This window comes from Caretta caretta, chromosome 1, assembly GCF_965140235.1.
Source record: "Caretta caretta isolate rCarCar2 chromosome 1, rCarCar1.hap1, whole genome shotgun sequence".
Taxonomy (NCBI): Eukaryota; Metazoa; Chordata; order Testudines; family Cheloniidae; genus Caretta; species Caretta caretta.
Window position 1 is genome coordinate 120,243,844 of NC_134206.1, and position 18,474 is coordinate 120,262,317.

Sequence of the window (18,474 nt, forward strand, 5' to 3'; positions counted from 1 at the left end):
GTTATGAGATCCCTAATGGGTAAGGAAGGCAGAAACACAATTGCAAATAGGAAGGGAAATAGGCTGTGAAGTAAATTCTCTCTGAAGAGGTGGTTCACACACTATGGAAAAAGTTTGGGACCTCATTTTCTGTCAGCTGAGGCCAGTGACAGAACTCTCATAGAATGAAATGGGAGCAGGATTAGGAGTTGTCTTATTAAGTTGCAACATCCTATGGAATTCATTCCAATATTACCTAAAGCACTTTGCCCTATGACTTATTTTTATCATTCTGGGTGTATACACTTAGGTGCATCAGTGTAAAATGGTCATTTGATGATTGTAAACTAACTTTTCTTTGAAACGAATAAACACCTTCCACTTCCCTCCCTTTTTAAGTGACTATCACATGAGTTCCACAAGGATAATGGATGCTAAATTGCGAGAGGCTGAAGGATGTGGTGAGGACAATTCAGGTACAGTGCCTACTTTCCATCTGTATATGAAAAGTATTCATTTACTGTTAAGAATTCTTGAGTTTCAGTATCTTTTGGTCTTCTCACAGTAATGATTCTATTTATTTAGGGAATGCGCTTATGCTCTCTCTCTCTCTGAGTTACAATTTTGGGACATTTTCAGATGCTTAAATTAAAACACTTTCTTAGGGTGAAATTCAGATGTGGTGTAAATGGCATAATTCTTTTCACTTCAGTGGACTTGCAGCATGTCTGAGTTTTGGCCCTTTGTCTCTGGTGACTGTTATAATCTCTGCTGTTCGAAACGTGTGCCCATCCTGGATTAGTTTGCATGATGTCCCTGCAAGACACCTCTGCGAGTGTGTTGGGTTTTTGTTGTTGGATTGCTTTGGGTAAAACACTAATTTTTATCACGAGAAGATTGCAATTATCTCTATTTAAGCTCCCCCCCCTCTGAGCAGCACAGCATCACTTTTCCAGATTATTGCGTGATTCCTATTTTAATATTCTGAGAACCAATGAGTTACATAATTACCATCTAAAATATTCTGGATTTGTTATAAAACTGATATTATTAAAAGCATTAGCCTCCTGACACTGTATTTTCCACCTAAATGTGACATTTTTGCATTTAAATTAGTTTTGCCATTTGGAAACAAGCCTTTCCAGAACTTAACTGTTTAGTTTGCTAAATAACAACACTGAGTTTCCAAACTGTAATTTAAATCTCTGCATCCCATTCAGTTAACACAGTGGTTTTTCTTCATAGTGTAATTATATTAAATCTTATCTGAAGAGGCAGGTGGAACCAGTATTAGAAAAGATCCTATTTCCTGTATTATAGGTTATTTCTAACATGCCATAGGCATCACAATGCATTCCTCCAGCTAATAATAATAATAATACCTTGCAATCAATTTAGACTTGAGAGACCTATTAATACAAAAAACAAAAAACAAAAAAATCCAACCCCACAGTGGGCCAGGTTGCTTCTCCCAAGAAAAACTTCTTATGAAGAAATCTAAGAAAAAAGTCATAATTCTCTATTAAATTCTATTGGAATTTTAAAACTATCATATAGACTTTCCTTAATATTTCTTTATTTAGGAAAGAAAAAGTCAAAGTTCAAATCTTTCAAAAAGTTCTTTGGGAAAAAGAAAAGGAAAGAGACCTTACCATCTTCCGGGAGCATCACTCTGAAACCATGTCAGTCAGCTAGTGATGTCACAGCCCCAGAGTCCAGGCACATTGACTATGATTCTGAAGATGAACTTGAGTAAGTCTTACTTTTATTCGCAAACAAACAAGTAATTGCTTTTCCAAAAGACAGAATGATGTTTATGGATTAAATATCCAAGTGCTTACCTCCAACTGTTACTCAAAAAGCTACATTCTGAGGCACCTCACTTTCTTTAGGAAAATACTGATGGTAATGGGGAAATTGCAAGTAAATGTGATTTACGTGCAACAGTTACTAGTATCTTATCTGAGGAGAAATAAACTTGATGATAAAGTTTTCAAAAGTGCCTAAGTGACTTAGGCTCCTAAGTCCTATTTTCAAAACTGACTCTCGGGAATTTAGGTACCTCAATCTCATTGAAAGTCCTATGGAACAGATTTGCAAAGGTATTTGTGCTCTTCAAGATAGAGATAGGCACCTAGTGGAATTTTCAAAAGTGTCTAAACAGGTTAGGCATCTAAATGCCATTGAAACTAATGAGAGCTAGATGCCTAATATGCCTAGGCACTTCTGAAAATCTCACTAGGGCTTCTTTCTGAATCTTTAGGAATGTAAATGTTGTTGAAAATCTGACCCAAAGTCTGTTTTGAAAATGGGAACTAAGCTCCTAAATCACGTAGGTGCTTTTGAAAAGTTTTCCCTAATTTTTAATCTGTAACATGTAAACTATATGAGGCACATGGTGTAAAATTAAAACATTTGATTGAATATACAGACAGAGGGAAAGGCCCATTATTCATTGCAATGCACTGCCTTGAGTAGGGTTGGCTGCTTAGAAAGAAAGTTTTTGTTTTAATGAACAGTATTTCCTCATGAACAAGATTCTGGTTATTCCAGAGATTACATAGCAGAGGAAAAGAGATGCTATTTTTGCAAGTGTGGATAGGTCCTGGAGATCGAACCTTCCAAAATGTACTGTCCATTAGAGTGACATTAGACAGTATTGCCACTAGGCAGCGCCACACAACCAAATAATCTTTTAATAAAAAAATTTGCATTTTGTAGTATTGGCAATAGTAACATTACTCCTGCTTGGGCTTTAATGTGAAGGCGTGGGTGTTACCCCAGAGTGTCTAAACTGGCAGCAATAGATACAGCAGAGTTGTTGCATTCTTGCTCAACAAAAATCCTTAAGAACAGTAATGGCCAGACCTTCCCTACGTGCTCTGTAACTCAGTCTTATCATGTGGCAATGTGTGTATAGCCCTCTGACCTTGCTCACATGCTCTATTTTTGTTAAATTGTTGTTTTTTATTCTTTTTTGTGTAAAAACAAAGGCAATAAAATACTCTGAAAGAAAGGAAAATGAATTCTCTCTCTCACAATTTGTTGGGACATTTGTAAACCTCCAACGTCCATCTAGAAGGTTTACATGTCCAGAAAGAAGATGGAGCAATTAGAAAACAAGGATACATGTGCTCATACAACATTGCTTCTCCAGTTGTTGTTTCAGTCTTGAAAAATGTAGGTGCATAAAGGAGCTGTAATGCCCCTGACTGGCACTTACTTAGCAAATTAGTATAGATCTCTCTCTGACCTTGTCCGCATTACAGAGATCACATTTTCACTTAGATAAACTGTTCTTGTAATGTCTCTAATGTATTGGGCACAAGCAGCAGGCTTTCCTTCCTTTTGCAGCTGGAATACAGATTATCTCTTTCTCCCTATTGTTTTATCAAATATATTTATAGCTACTACTGCAAGGAAAATTTCACTCTTCATTCATGTTTGTGTTCCCTTATGTCCCTCTGGCTGTATCTCAGTTTCAGGGCTACACAATTTTGTTCTGATTTTTTTATTTACTGGTGGTAGTATTTTTTTTTATAATCTCTTCAAGATTCCAATGCCATAAAGAAACTAATAGCTGTGAGAGTCCCAAAGTGTCACATTAAGATTTGCTATATTCTTTGGTTTGCTTTATTTAAAAAGAAAGAGGGGGGGAAGAAGCAAATCTATATGCACACATTTCAGATCTCTAGGCGCTGTGGTAGTACAAATAAATAATAACACCATCAGTTAAACAGAGGCAGATACACAATTGCCAGTATTTTGGATGTCATTAGCAAGGTTACCAGCCAGCCAGTGCTACTATCCTGCCATGCAATGAAAATTACCAGGACAGAGTCTTACCTGAATGACCCATGGAACTGCCCAACAGTTCTCTGGAAGAAACAAGGCATTTGATTCACCCTGTGCAACATTTGTAGAAGCAGTTACTTGCTAGTCCCCTCAGAAATAAGAAGTAAAATGAAGGAGTCTCACATCTCCACGACAAGCCCACAAGCAGTGTCCACAAAAACTGTAGTCCACAAGCTCCACTGAGACTAGCAGCATTGCATTCATAGGTTCCAATATTGCTACCAGTTCTGCATGGATGAGTCTATCCGCATGGAGTCCAATTGAAGTCATAGAATCATAGAATATCAGGGTTGGAAGGGACCTCAGGAGGTCATCTAATCCAACCCCCTGCTCAAAGCAGGACCAATCCCCAATTAAATCATCCCAGCCAGGGCTTTGTCAAGCCTGACCTTAAAAACTTCTAAGGAAGGAGATTCTACCACCTCCCTAGGTAACGCATTCCAGTGTTTCACCACCCTTCTAGTGAAAAAGTTTTTCCTAATATCCAACCTAAACCTCCCCCACTGCAACTTGAGACCATTACTCCTTGTCCTGTCCTCTTCTACCACTGAGAATAGTCTAGAACCATCCTCTTTGGAACCACTTCTCAGGTAGTTAAAAGCAGCTATCAAATCCCCCCTCATTCTTCTCTTCTGCAGATTAAACAATCCCAGTTCCCTCAGCCTCTCCTTATAAGTCATGTGTTCCAGACCCCTAATCATTTTTGTTGCCCTTCGCTGGACTCTCTCCAATTTATCCACATCCTTCTTGTAGTGTGGGGCCCAAAACTGGACGCAGTACTCCAGATGAGGCCTCACCAATGTCGAATAGAGGGGAACGATCACGTCCCTCGATCTGCTCACTATGCCCCTACTTATACATCCCAAAATGCCATTGGTCTTCTTGGCAACAAGGGCACACTGCTGACTCATATCCAGCTTCTCGTCCACTGTCACCCCTCGGTCCTTTTCCGCAGAACTGCTGCCTAGCCATTCGGTCCCTAGTCTGTAGCGGTGCATTGGGTTCTTCCGTCCTAAGGGCAGGACCCTGCACTTATCTTTATTGAACCTCATCAGATTTCTTTTGGCCCAATCCTCCAATTTGTCTAGGTCCCTCTGTATCCTATCCCTGCCCTCCAGCATATCTACCACTCCTCCCAGTTTAGTATCATCTGCAAATTTGCTGAGAGTGCAATCCACACTATCCTCCAGATCATTTATGAAGATATTGAACAAAACCGGCCCCAGGACCGACCCGTGGGGCACTCCACTTGACACCGGCTGCCAACTAGACATGGAGCCATTGATCACTACCCGTTGAGCCCGACAATCTAGCCAACTTTCTACCCACCTTATAGTGCATTCATCCAGCCCATACTTCTATGTCACTTCAGTCAGTGGGACTCTATATGATTAGAAGTGTCCACTCTTACCGATCCACTTGCAGGATCCGGGCCATAATATCCATGGCTCAGATTGTCCTCTCCCCGCCTCCCACCCAATCAAAATTGCCCCACCATCTCCAAACAGAATTACCAGCCTTAACCTAGCAGATCCTAGGGGATCCATGGGAGTCTAGAAACAGGTCCCATATAGCCAATGTAGCAGCCCTTCGCCCCAACTCCACTGGAGTTGTCACCAGGATTCCTCTCTTTTCTCTCCTGCCCCCATGCCATGGCTTTCCCCTGAAGGAAACAGATCAGTGAAAATGTTAGTACAGGCTGGTGGATGGGCAATCTGTACATGGAGAACCTTATCGGGACTCAAGAGTGTAAAAGGGAATAAGTAGTGCACACAGATGTGTGTGTACATAATTTTAATAGAGAAGAAAGTAGGAGGGTTCCATAGAGGCTATTCTAAAAACACTTAAAATTTAATAGAAGACAATATCCTTTCCATAGTTTTTTTTTTCCTTTTGTTCTGAATCCTATATAATTTATAATTCTTTATTAAATGTTGTAGGATTCTTAAAGGAAAACCCACTTTAGAAATTATAATTATTGATTAAATTCTGTAGGGTTTTACTTCCAGGATTTTAGTAGTCTGTTTTATCAACATTACAGATGTCATTGCTTTCAAGTTGTTTTCTTTTTAAGGTACTACACTGGTTTATTTGACTGTTTTAACCATTGTTTTCAATCAGCAATTTAGAATTTTAGGCATAACAAATGATAAGCAACATTTATCTGATATCTCCGTTTACAAGATCCTCTTTAGTTAATCTAAGAATTAAGTATCCGGTAAAAGGATTAAAAAAACAAGCGTATACATGTTCACTAGCTTATTATATTATCCTAGGTCCCACACAGGTATTATGGGAAGCAGAGCTTTATCACATGACAGCATTTTCATTCCTGAGCCTGCGCAAGAGCCTGCTAGGCCCGTACGAGTGTTTTCTCAGGAAAATGTTTCCGATCGGATTAGAGCTTTGCAGGTAACATAAGACATTCTTTTAAAATATTAGAAATTGAGTTTCTTTCAAACTTGACTTTTTAGAATTGTCTGTAACTGAACATTTGGTTTCTACTAAATAACAATAATTACATTAGGGCGGTGGTTCTCAAACTGTGGGTCGGGACCCTAAAGTGGGTCTCAACCCCCTTTGAATGGGGTCGCCAGGGCTGGCTGAGACTTGCTGGGACCCAGGCTGAAGTCCGAGCCCCACTGCCCAGGGCCGAAGCCAAAGCCCAAGGGCTTCAGCCCTGGGCAGCAGGGCTCAGGTTATAGGCCCCCTGACTAGGGGCTGAAGCCCTTGAGCTTAAACTTTGGCCCCCCGGCCCGGAGCAGTGGGGCTCAGACTTTGTCCTCCACCTCCCAGGACAGTGGGCGGGCTCAGGCTTCGGTCCCCTCTCCTGGGGTCATGAAGTAATTTTTGTTGTCGTAAGGGGGGTCGCGGTGCAATGAAGTTTGAGAAACCCAGCATAATTAGTGCATAATTTGTTAATCCGACAACATTACTATATCTTGATTCAATCTAAATTATAGTGGTAAGGTATATGAGCTGTCTGGTACCCAGGGAGAACCGGAAATGGAGGTGCTCTATGCTCTGGTTCATTAAATTGTATCTTGTTGTGTAGAGTTAAAATCAAAATAAATCATTGGAGTGGACAGAGTCAGATAATGTGGGAAAAAAACATTCAAAATGTACTTCCATGTCATATTGCAGTTGAAACTCCAACACAGCATGAAACTGGGACCTCCTCCTCCATTTGGAATTCGTGCAAAGCGGATGGATGATGCTGGGACTAGTTCTGAAGATGATGGGTTACCCAGGAGTCCTCCAGAAATATCTTTGCTACATGAAATTTTAAGTTCCAGCACAGCAACAAGGGTGAGTAGATTGTGATATTGACAATCTCAACATTTACTGGACTAGACTTTCCTATTTGAGCATCCTTTTTTTGTGTGAAAGGGCAGGATAAAGGACTCAGTTTGCTGTCCTTCATCAAGTTTGCTCTCTCTTCATCAGAACTGGTTGGACTTCTTCAAACATCTATGCATAAAACCATATGGGTGATAGGTTGTCAGCTGCAGTAGCTCCTGGAGGAATGTTTGTGTCCCTCTTCTATTTTGATTGTGGTTATATGCCAGTTATGTGTATTGGGTTATTATAGCCAGCCACTGTAGCAGTCCAGAGAGAGTGAGTTTTCAGGAATTACAAAACAGCCAGGAATAAAAAATGTCTGAAAAATCTGGAGTCTCTTCGGAATCAGTCAATAAAAGCAGAGCACTCTCACTCTTAACATTGTGTCCTCCAGCATGGGAAGAAAAAACTTTCAAGAATTTGTAATTATTTTTAAAATGTAATTTTGCTATGCAGTATTTAATGAAGCCTTCATTCTTTTCCTGAGTCTCTTATGTTTTATATTTGCAAGGTCCTCACTAATTCTTGAACTTGGTAGCAGTACTGGACTGTAGCTTAGATTGTGTGTGTGTGTGTGTGTGTGTAGATGTTTTCTGTTAGTAATCATCTCATTTGTCATCTTTTACTGAATCTCTTCCTCATTCCATTCCACAGTTCTCTGACTCTCACAAGCACCCTAGCTCTTTGAGTTTAGCTGGAACAGGCAGTGAAGAAGAAGAACAGGTAACTTCCACCAAATATATTAAGAAGCAAGCAACATATATGTTAGTCTTTTAAGGAAATGTAAGGAATAAATATGTTACTTTGTTGCCTGTTTGCTGGAAGAACAACCTTTTGTATATACCTGTTTGCTTTTTTTGATTCTTGTCCTACTAACATTAAAAGTTGCAATTCTTTATCAATAGAATTCTCTAATGCCAAAGAATTATTGATGTGATGATAAAAAGTCAAAAAGAGAACAAACAAGTACATTTGAACACCTAAAATGCAGGAATTCTGCAGAGGATTTAACAAAATTTCTGACTGCCCGAATCTATGGAGTTAGTTCATGGTCAGGATTTATTGGTGACTCCTGGGCATGAATTTTAGACAGTGGCTTTCCCCCTTTTATGCTTAAAGATCTTGTATGTTGTGAAGGCTATTTGTTTTAAAAAATTCTTCATACTGTAATACTGAGGGATAATAATAGTAGTGGTAATAATGATGATAATAATAATAATTAAAGACCCCTTCTGGTATATCACCCATCTCAAAATCTCGAAGCACTTTACAAACATGAATGAATTTAGCCTCCAAACACATAGATAAACTTAGCCTGTGAGAGTGATATCATTATCTGCATTTTACAGATGAGGAAACTGAGGCAAAGAGAGCTAAATGAGGTGCCCAAACAGAGGTAGTCTGTTGCACAGCCATGAATAAAACTCAGATCCTCTGAGTCCCAGTCCCCTGCTTTGACTACAAAACCACCCCATCCTCTTACATTGGTGCAGTAACACTTGGTCTGGTAATAGTGATTAGCATTGCTACTTAGGAGACCTGGGTTCAGACTTTAGTCAGTATCTGTCCACCTGACACAGCATGAGCTGGGGATTCTTCTGTGGTGATGTCTGCAGTCCTTGAGGAAAAGTGAATAGATGCCTTTCTTCAATCAGCACTAAATCATTCTGGTTGATTGAAAAGTGGTTTTGACAGGTTCTGAAGAGTCTCAGTTAATCCTCCTCAGCTGCATTATGGTGGATGCAATGCCGGGGGGGGGGGGGTTAAAGCGAGGAGCAATTTTGAGATGGGGGGGAGGGAATTGCAAAGGAAAAATAAAAAAGCTGGCCAGTTCTAAATTGACTGTTATGTGATAATCATGCAAAATATACTTTTAAATCCCATTTAGATGACACAGATTGCTGCCATCTTTTCCTCTTCACTATATATTTCACATAAAACTATTTGAAATGCTGCTTGTTACTCAGCAAAGTGAAATTTTAACCCATTTCAGAAAAAAAGGAAATAACCCTTTTCTTTTTCTTTTTCTGAAAACAGGCGTAAATACGTTGTAAATGTGTTTTGGTCGATTCATGATACACCCAGAAAGTGGCACAGCACAAATGCATTCCTGCCAGTGCAGGCTTTAGCAACAGCTTCTAAGAGATTGGGCTTCTTTAGGAGAGGGGAGGAGACACATCACCCCAGTGACAGTGCAAGACCTCCCTCCTGGGCTGTGGGAGGGCACAAGCTGGGCAGCACGACCTGCTACACCTTGAAAAAGATGTAGCTAGAGTCATCGTCCTCCCCATCCACAACAGCACAGCTTTGTTGGTTTGAAGAGGGAAGACGGTGCTGTGGCCTCACCTCCACTGGATACTCCCCCTCTGGTGCCGGCTCCCCTGCAATGGCCTCGCGCCCTGTTCTCACCAGTGCAGCCAGCTGAATGATGGTTGTCCCCTACCACTCTGCGCTGCTTGGGAAGGGCTTTCTCAACCTTCTCCCCCCCTTATACACACACACAAGGCCAGCCATACCCTGACGTACAATCTCTGCAGCAAATATACATCTGAAACTCACTTCGAATGCTGTATTTTAAGTGAAGCGACAGAAACTGTGTACTTTATTTTTCTAATCTAATGATCAGTGTTAGTATTACCTAAGGTCCGATCTCCAAGTGATCAAGGAGAAAGGGGTGGGGAAGGTGGGCTTCGCGCATTCATGTCAGTCGGTCAGGCGAGCAAGTGCTGAGCCTTTATCAAGGAGCTGAAATGTCAATGTATTCACTGTAAGGTACTAATGTGTAATGTACCCATGTATCATTGTTACACATTAGCAAATTGCAGATATCATAGAGAAAACTTCAGTCCAAATTAGTTAAAACATCCCTTAGCTGGCATAATTGAGTTATCCGCGCACCCCCCCCTTTCTTTTTTAAATATAGAATGATTGGAGATCCAGCTGTCACTTAAGTTTGTGGGAGTTTTTCCATTGATTTGAATAGGAGCAGGAACAGATCTTTTATATACAAAAGAATACCTGTTTGGCTGCAGTGCATAAAGCAGTTTTTTGGCACATTGGATACAAATGGTCATTTTTCTCCATAAGCAAAATAAATATTTCACGGCTCTTATTTGAGAGAAACTGTATATAACTGTCAGCAGCCTACCATACTTGGGTAGCAGCGCAAAGCACAATGAAGAGGAAAACTGCGATAAGGGAATATACTTCAGTTTCAAGCTGCCACAGGACTGCTATAAACAGTGATAGGAGATCATTTTAAAGTTATGGCTGATACCTTGGCAATATCCTCTTTTTTTTTTTTCTTATTTTGAAGAATTTAATTATTGAAAAAGAAAAATCACTTTTAAAAATTAATTTTGTAAGATGATCCTAATTTCATACCTGAATGGGAATTGAGAATTATGCAAAAACCTTGGGATTTATATATTAAATTTATGGAAGGCTGAAAAGTTGAACTCCTCTAGCAGGAAAGTACCAGATCCTAAAGATACCAAGAGCATTATTTCTGGATAGATTGTTGTACTGGCTGGAAGTTCCAGGCTGCGAGCAGGCCATGATACTTTATTTTGGGCTGGGGTGGGGGGAGGGGGATGAAATATTCCATTTGGGGTAAAAACGTCACAGATTTTCCTAATGGAAATAAACTGAAAAAATGCACAGTACGTTAAATATTGGGGACACTAATCTTTGACGTTGTTTTCTTAAAGAGAGGGTTGTAGGATTGGAACGGGACGTGGCCCTGTATGACTGGAATGCAGAAAGGTTCTAGCCCCGTAGGTTGTGGGTAGGAGTCAGAAAGGGAGCTGACCCAGGAGGATTGGCCTTTGAAGTTTTTCCTAATTTCCTTTCTCAGATGTGTTGACTCTTTTTTCGTTTGTTTTAGGTCTGCTATTTAATGGTGAAGCATTCCTTTCCAATAGACTGGATATTGCAATCTTCTAGCTGTTAAAATGCAAAACTGCTATCACAGTATTTCATGTGCAAAAGCTAGTAATTGCAGTGCAACTGAAATAAAAGTAAAAAACAAAAAAAAAACCCAAAAAACCCTAAACAAGTTTTTTCTCTGTAAAATTCCTATTTTCATTGCTTGATTTCATTGTTTGATGTTTTCTTTGGGATTTTTTTTTTTTTTTAGGTCACATCAGGTCCTTCTTCTAGGCCCCACTCTACAGAAGGCCAACTATTCCCTAGGCATGCAAGTGCTAAAACTATATCTCCCCAAACATCTGACAGCAGCATCTCGCCAGCAGCTGATTTTGACACTCCGCCTGAATTCTCCACTTGCTTGGATAATTCTGCTGCTAAACACAAGCTTTTAATAAAACCACGGAACCAGAGATCTAGTAAAATGAGAAGACTTCCTTCGGTAATTGTAAAAATAAACAGAGAACTCAGCACTGACTTTAAACCACACATTCTTACTTGACTTGCCATTCTTATTTCAGCCTCTATAAGCATTTATTAAGTAGTGCCAGAGCTGTGAGTGGATATTTCATTGCTTTCTAATCACTAATGTTTAATAAGCGTTGTGTATGCATCTGGAATACAGCCCCTAAGGACAACGTATAAACTGCACACTGCGAGAGGGGATTACTTGTTAATTCTCTTGATATAAGGATTTATGGCTACATTTCATTTCTTCTTAAAGTTACCGTGAGGTGTTATTTCAGCATTTTACTGTGATGATAAAGTTGAGGCTCTAGTAGCATTTGTTACTCAGTTTTTAAAAACCAGAGCATAACTTGATTGTACCATATTTTTGTGGATGGAAATTTGGTCTGTCAAATCTGACCCTTTAGAAAGAATTTTGTTGTTGGGCTTTAAAAAAATCCCCAAGGCAACTGGGACATTTTTAACTTTAGAAAGGCACGTAAATAAGAGATCACATGGCCTATGAGTGGGAGCCAAGTTCTGGTTCCTGGGAACATCGTGCGTTCTAATCCCCCTTATGTGGGACTATCCAATCACTTTACCCTTATGTGGCTTCACCAGCAAAGGTGGAAAATTTGAGCAAAAAATATGCCCTCGCAAAAAAACATTTTTTGTACCTCAGTGAAGTTTTTCTGAGTAAAAAAGACAGCCATTGTAGAACACATTTTTCTGACTCTGTCTCAAATCTTGATTTTTTTTAATTAAAATTGTACAGGCTCTTAATACATTATTTGCATTAGTATGTCTGGATATTTTGAACCTTGCTTAAAGACATAAATATCATTTTCCCCCAATTATGATGTCAAGAGGATTTGTTGTTTTTTCAAAACCAGTAAGCAACTTTTGTGCTTGGGAAAGCAATCTTGAGCTATGCATAGTGACAATGCAGGCTGTGTCAGAGAAGCATGAAAAGCAGCCGTGGAAAAGGCTATCTAAGCCATTCCTTTCTGCCAGTGCAGGAGTGTTGCCAAAGTATAGTCACTATTGCTTTGTCCAGTCCTGTCTTAAATAACCAGAGAGAGAGCCTCCATGATTTCCCTTGGAAAGCTTTTGCACTATCTAATAGATCTTACCACTAGTAATTTTTTCCTCATACAATTTTCCTGAGCACTTCTGTCCTAATCTACATCCTGTTTTTATATTTCTGGACCTTTATTTGGAATAGTCTACATTTTATACTGAACTAGCATGGTAACTTTGTTGTTTGCAAAACTGGGAGTAGGATGAGACATAAGTCACTTTAGAATGCAAGCTTTGTAGTCCTCAGATTAGTACCTACATCTAAAATATGGATTTACACAATAGACTACAGTGGTTCAGTAAGCTAACAAAGGCACTGTGTGAAAATGCATATTCCACAGCTTAATAAAATGCTTTGAAATAATCCTGTATAGTCAGCCAGTTCTAAGTTCATATTTCCAAAAGCTTACCTGATGTGTTATCAAAAGACCTCCCAAATAAATAGATGCTTTATAAGCTTTCGTGAAATATTTTTAACTCTTGAAAGAAAACAAAAGCTACAAAAGATTGGAAGGGTGTGTCACAATTTGACTAAAGGTAAGAAGACCATCTGCTGTACATTATCGTATTGAGTACTTTTATTCTGCTATTCCCTTTGCATGGACTTGCTGCTCCAAGGTCAGGCCTTACAAAGAAGGGTTTGTGTGATGTGTAATGGCATGATGGAGCTGCTCTTTGCCACTGGAGCACCACAATGTAGCCAAATTGCACTGGTGAATCCAGCCCCAAAAACTTGTCCCCAGAGTCCTACAGCTTCAACTTTGCTGGATATTGGCTACAGATATAAAGGCATCAAAGAGGTTAATTATGTAGGGGCAGGAAATGACGTCTTCCTTTGATTTCTTGATAGTTTGGTTAGAAAATTATTACACATATACGTAATACAGCTTGCCGAGCATAATACGATGAAATCAGCATATAGTACTTAAATATAAACTAATTAGCTATGTGTGTTCAAGACAGGGACTGTCTTCCTCTATCTTTGGAAAGCAGTTGCCAGAGTGTGGGCTCTGCCACAGTCTAAACAATAAATAAAAGTGTGTGAAGTTATAAAGAAATAATAAAATCTTAATAATTGTTTGCTCTTTGTAGCGGACCCAATCAGAGTCTCTGAATGACTTGAGCTGCACCCCAGAGGAAGAGGAGCACGATGGAAGAGAGATGCTGACAGACTTGACATATGAAGTCTTCACCACCAGCCATCAGAAGTTGACACACAGCACAGCTGTGACGAGTGACGTGGCCTCCTGGCAGAGACCTGAAATGCCTAAAGACTTTCCCCATGGCTCGAGACACAGAGACGAAAGGCCTCTCACATGGCAGTTCGCTTCTGAGTCTGCCATTGTACAGGAAGCCTCGTTACATGAGAATAATCCTGAGGGCTGCCAAACTATGCTGGAATTAACACATTCTAAGTCAGATTATCCTTCTCCTTTAGAGCCTAAAGAAAACGTAATCACCTTGTATCCCCCTCCGGACAGAGAAACACAAAGGGAAAAAGAGCCCTCGGGAACACTGAGTGTGTCCACCAGGAATGTGTGTGATGTGTCAGTTAATACTTTAAATCAAGAAAATAAACAGTTTCTTAATGGGTCTTCAGTGAATAATCTGCTGTCTGAAGAGGATACTTCAACCAGTACTGGCAGTTTTTCTTGTTTGAGAGGGCCAGAAAAAAATGTACAGAAGGATGGTCAGATACCCATGGAAACTTCCTGTAATAAGGAAACAAAGAAGGAGTCTGCTGCATTGCCAGCTTCCAGCAAGCAATTACCTGAAAGGTCTTCTCAGCTCACAGACTCACCCTGTGTTTCCTCTGACATCCCACAGCCTGCTTTGTCATTGCAGCTGGGGTCATCTGCTTCCTGGTCTCTGGAGCAAACTGCGCCCACTCAAGAACTAGCTGCATCTGACAAGGAAAACAATCAGTCCCTGGGACACAGGGAGGCAATTTGGGGGGAAAAAACAGAGAAAGCTGCCCATGAACTCAGCACCTTGAGAAAATTTTCAGTGTCATCAGCACGGGAGAGACCAAGAGCTGGCAGCCTCCACCTGAAAGAAAACTCAGAATGTGAAAGTCCATTAAATGCCAAATTACCCCTGTCAAAAAACAAGCTCTCTTCAAGAAATGATAAGTTGAAAGAGGATGTGCAGGTGGGCGCAGATCTACAGGAGGAAAAAAATAGCATTAAAAAGCAGGTGTCGCTGGCAGATTCTGACTCTGAGGTCACGGGCAAAGCAGCAGACAAAATGGTGGCTGGCTGTGTTTCTCAGGCCATTGATGCAATTCCAGTGGTATCCCAGTGCCAACCAGGCAGTGAAGATAAAAGTCCTTTTCAAGTAAAACTTAGATCCACTTCACTGTCCTTGAAAGATAGAGACAGCTCTTCACCAGAATCGAAGGGGTTTAAAAGATACAGTGCAGAGATTAATTTAGAAAAAGAGGGATTGGCATCACTTCTAAAAGGTGAAAAGGCACAGATCAAAAAAACTGCTGATGTAAATATCAATGGCTCTGTGAATGACAACATAAAATCTAAAACAAAGTCCTCTGAACAGCTTATCACAAAACCTCCATTGCCTAGGAAGCCTGTTTTGCAAAATGTAACTAATGCAAACAGTAACGTGAACGTGGAAAAGCAGGAAAAAGCCACTAAATCTCCTGAATCCAGAAGTAAAGACAGAGACTTGGAGAAAAAATCATGTCCTTCAAAAGTGCCTGGTAAGACTTCTGATACTTTATATAGTTGTCTATGCTCATTTGAATTCAGAGAGGGTTATTTTATGATCTTGAAAGGTATACTTCTCTTTGAAACAATGAAGATGACTTCTAGCAGTAACACATTCCTTACATTTGTTCCTTTGTACAGTTTACTAATCTGTTTGCCAAAGCAGAAGCATTGTATACATGCAGATGCAGTTTAATAGAAATGAAATGTTGCAACAAAAAATGAGAAATGAAACCTCTACTACTTCTCAAAGGGAAACAGAATGATATCAGCAAAGTAATGTTTCAAAATCATTTGAGTTGATCATATCTCTTTGACTTAATGGAAGCCATGCGAGATAGTCTGCAAGTTCAGTCTGCAGCAGCATCCCGGCTGTGCTCATGAAGTGATTACCCAGTGAAGTGGTATTTCTTTTCTAGTTCCAAACACTCGCTTTCCTGGTGGTCACTGATAATGACTTAGGCCCAGGTCCTCAACTGTATTTTAGGTGCCGAACTTCAGTGAAATACCTTTGAGGATCTGACTGTTAGGCCCTGATCCTGCAACAAGCCCAGGAGTCCACCCACACAGAGGCAACTGCAGGAATGGACTCTTAATAAGAAATAGTGAAGCTTTTTGTTATGGCCAGGGTACTGGAAGAGTAGAGTTGCCAATCCACCAGGATTGGTCTGGAGTCTCCAGGAATTAAATATCTTTAATTAAAGATTATGTCATGATTAAATCTCCAGGAATATGTCCTACCAAAACTGGCAACTCTATGGAAGAGCCAAGCTCTGATCCACAAACCTATTTAAAAGAAAGTCCAAGGGGGTTAGGGTACTGTGCAATATGTTAGAATTTTTCAAAATCATCCCTTCTACCAGAGCAAGATGAAAATATGACCCTGAATACCCTACTGGCCACAGTCTGGTTTCTCATTGAGATTTCTCTGGTAAGGTAACAGGAAGTCTAATGGAATTGTTGCACATTTTGAATCTGTGTATTTTAAAGTTTAGCAATATTTTTGATATTGACTCTAAAAAAGTAACTAGAGATTTTCACAACCAGATTTGTTGAAGTACAGAGATAGGTCCAAGTCTATATCTGAATGTGAACTTCCCCAGTTCAGTGCTATTTGGATTTTGTGGTGGTGTTTGGCCCAGTACAGAAAGACCTAAGACCCAACTCACCTATTGGCCAAAGTTCAGGTGTATGTGGCCAAATCAGATGTAGTACTGTGGTCCAAATCTACCTAAGAGCTGATTTCTCCTAGGTTTAGAATGAATAAGGATTCTGTATTAAAACAAAACAAAAAACCCCTGCACCAACAGACATTTTTAACATTCTTTTGTAAGCATACTTTAGAATATATGAAAAATTGTTGCCTGACGTGACATAGAGCCATTCAATCTGGTTAGATTTAACTCCTCTTTTTATCTGAAACCCAGGGTTTGCTCATGACAATTATGTAACATTTCATTGCCGTTGCAGTAAAATGATAAACAATCTTACTGGAAAACTTGCAGAAAACTTTACTGGTTGCTCTTTAGTTATAGGGACATTGACACTGAAAATCACACCTCTTTCTGAAAATGTTATGCTTACTAGTTTGCAACTAAAAGGACTGTAAATGAAAGAAGTTAAAGGGAAAAATTGTTTTCATTGGTTTCAATCTTCAGCTGTTGTAAATCAGTGTAGTTCTGTTGACTTCCAGGGAGCTGTGCCGATTTATACCAGCTGAGAATCTGGCCCAGCATTTACTTTGTGCCCTTTGTGTACAGCCCAGTTTCATGGTTTTTCTGATGGGCCTTTATACTTCCTATATCACGCGCTATTCTACTGACCACATTCTCAGGCAGCACTGGGGATGTTGGGGGAGCTCAAGTGCACATTCTTCCCCAGTAATTCAGTAACAGAGCTGCTGCTGTTTCTCCATTTGGAACCAGGATGGTGTCTCCTTTTCCCAGGACCCCTGCACTGAGCCAGGAAGCAAGAGCAGCTGGGAGGATGGCCATGGTGGTCCCTATCTTCCCTCTCCAGACTCCTGCACCAAGCTGGGGAGAGATGAAAGCTAAGGGGGGGAGGGTATACCTACCAGATTCCTCACTCCCCAGACCCTGGTAGTGTGCCAGGAAGCAATGGGAACCTGGTGGGGAAGCTGGAGATGGGGAGGCTCCCTGGAGCTGTTCTGCAGTTCCTGAAGTTGGGAATCCTTACCTCATTGCTGCTTAGGAGGCTGGCAAGCAAGCTTGAGTGTGTGGTTAGGAGTGGGGGTGGGGACAGACACATTTAGCAATGCTGCTCTCAGACCTGTCCTCTCTCCCTTGCTGAGAAGGCCTTTATGGATATTAGCATGGAAACAGAAAACCCCTTATCAAATATTTTTACTGGCTTTTTTTTCAAAAAAAGTCATATAGTTGAAAAGCGTCTGTCAGAGCACCCGTTAAAAAATCAGCCAGTACAAAAAAAATTCAAGTTAACCACATTCATTTAACAGGAAAAGAGCTGCTGGAGCTGCTGGATAGTGATTCCAAAAGTAACATTCTGCAGGTGCAAACAAGCCTTTCAGGGTATGGATGACTCAGACCTCTGGAAGACTCATCCTTCTTTTTAACCGGGATATTGAAGGAGGTTTACTAATTGTCTAGCATGCTCAGCACATTATTTATGGTCTCCCATAAACTCCTTTGAAAGGCTTTATCATTGCTTGCTCACTGTAAACAAGACTGGAATAACTGGGCTAGGGTTACAAACGTATTTAGTATATGATATGAAATACTCATACAAGAACCCTGGACCATTTCATAACTGTATGAAACCGACTAAGCATATAAAAGAAGCCATCATGCTATTTTCTATGTATTCACTGAATAGCTGTGGGGGAAGGGAATAAATAGAATTGAAATGGCTTCTGACATTTTAGCATGAGCTAACTAGGGACAATGTTAGTTTAAATATGGAACAGACTGCTCTATATAGACCTGAGGTCCAGAGTGTCTCATTGTGGATCTTTCTCCTTAGAAATCTGATCATGGCACTGTTTGTCCTGGTATTGCTTATCATGTGACACTGGGTTGGCAACATTTGCTTGTGGATACGTCGTCTTCAGTAAGATATGCAGGCTGTGCCCATCCTCACT

At 40.3% G+C, this 18,474-nt stretch overlaps 1 protein-coding gene across 9 annotated transcripts in view; it reads left to right on the top strand.

Annotated features, from left to right (window-relative positions):
• The window catches only part of TSGA10 (testis specific 10), a 206,818-nt gene that overhangs the window by 166,417 nt on the left and 21,927 nt on the right, over positions 1-18,474 (top strand). For 8 of the 9 annotated variants that reach the window (XM_048858212.2, XM_048858247.2, XM_048858233.2 and 5 more), the window contains 7 exons: positions 379-455; positions 1,563-1,731; positions 6,111-6,246; positions 6,979-7,143; positions 7,831-7,899; positions 11,315-11,545; positions 13,723-15,349. In XM_048858212.2, coding sequence (XP_048714169.2) covers positions 379-455; positions 1,563-1,731; positions 6,111-6,246; positions 6,979-7,143; positions 7,831-7,899; positions 11,315-11,545; positions 13,723-15,349 — 2,474 coding nt within the window. The remainder of the gene's footprint in view (positions 1-378; positions 456-1,562; positions 1,732-6,110; positions 6,247-6,978; positions 7,144-7,830; positions 7,900-11,314; positions 11,546-13,722; positions 15,350-18,474) is intronic. The other variant, XM_048858223.2, reaches the window with a different exon arrangement.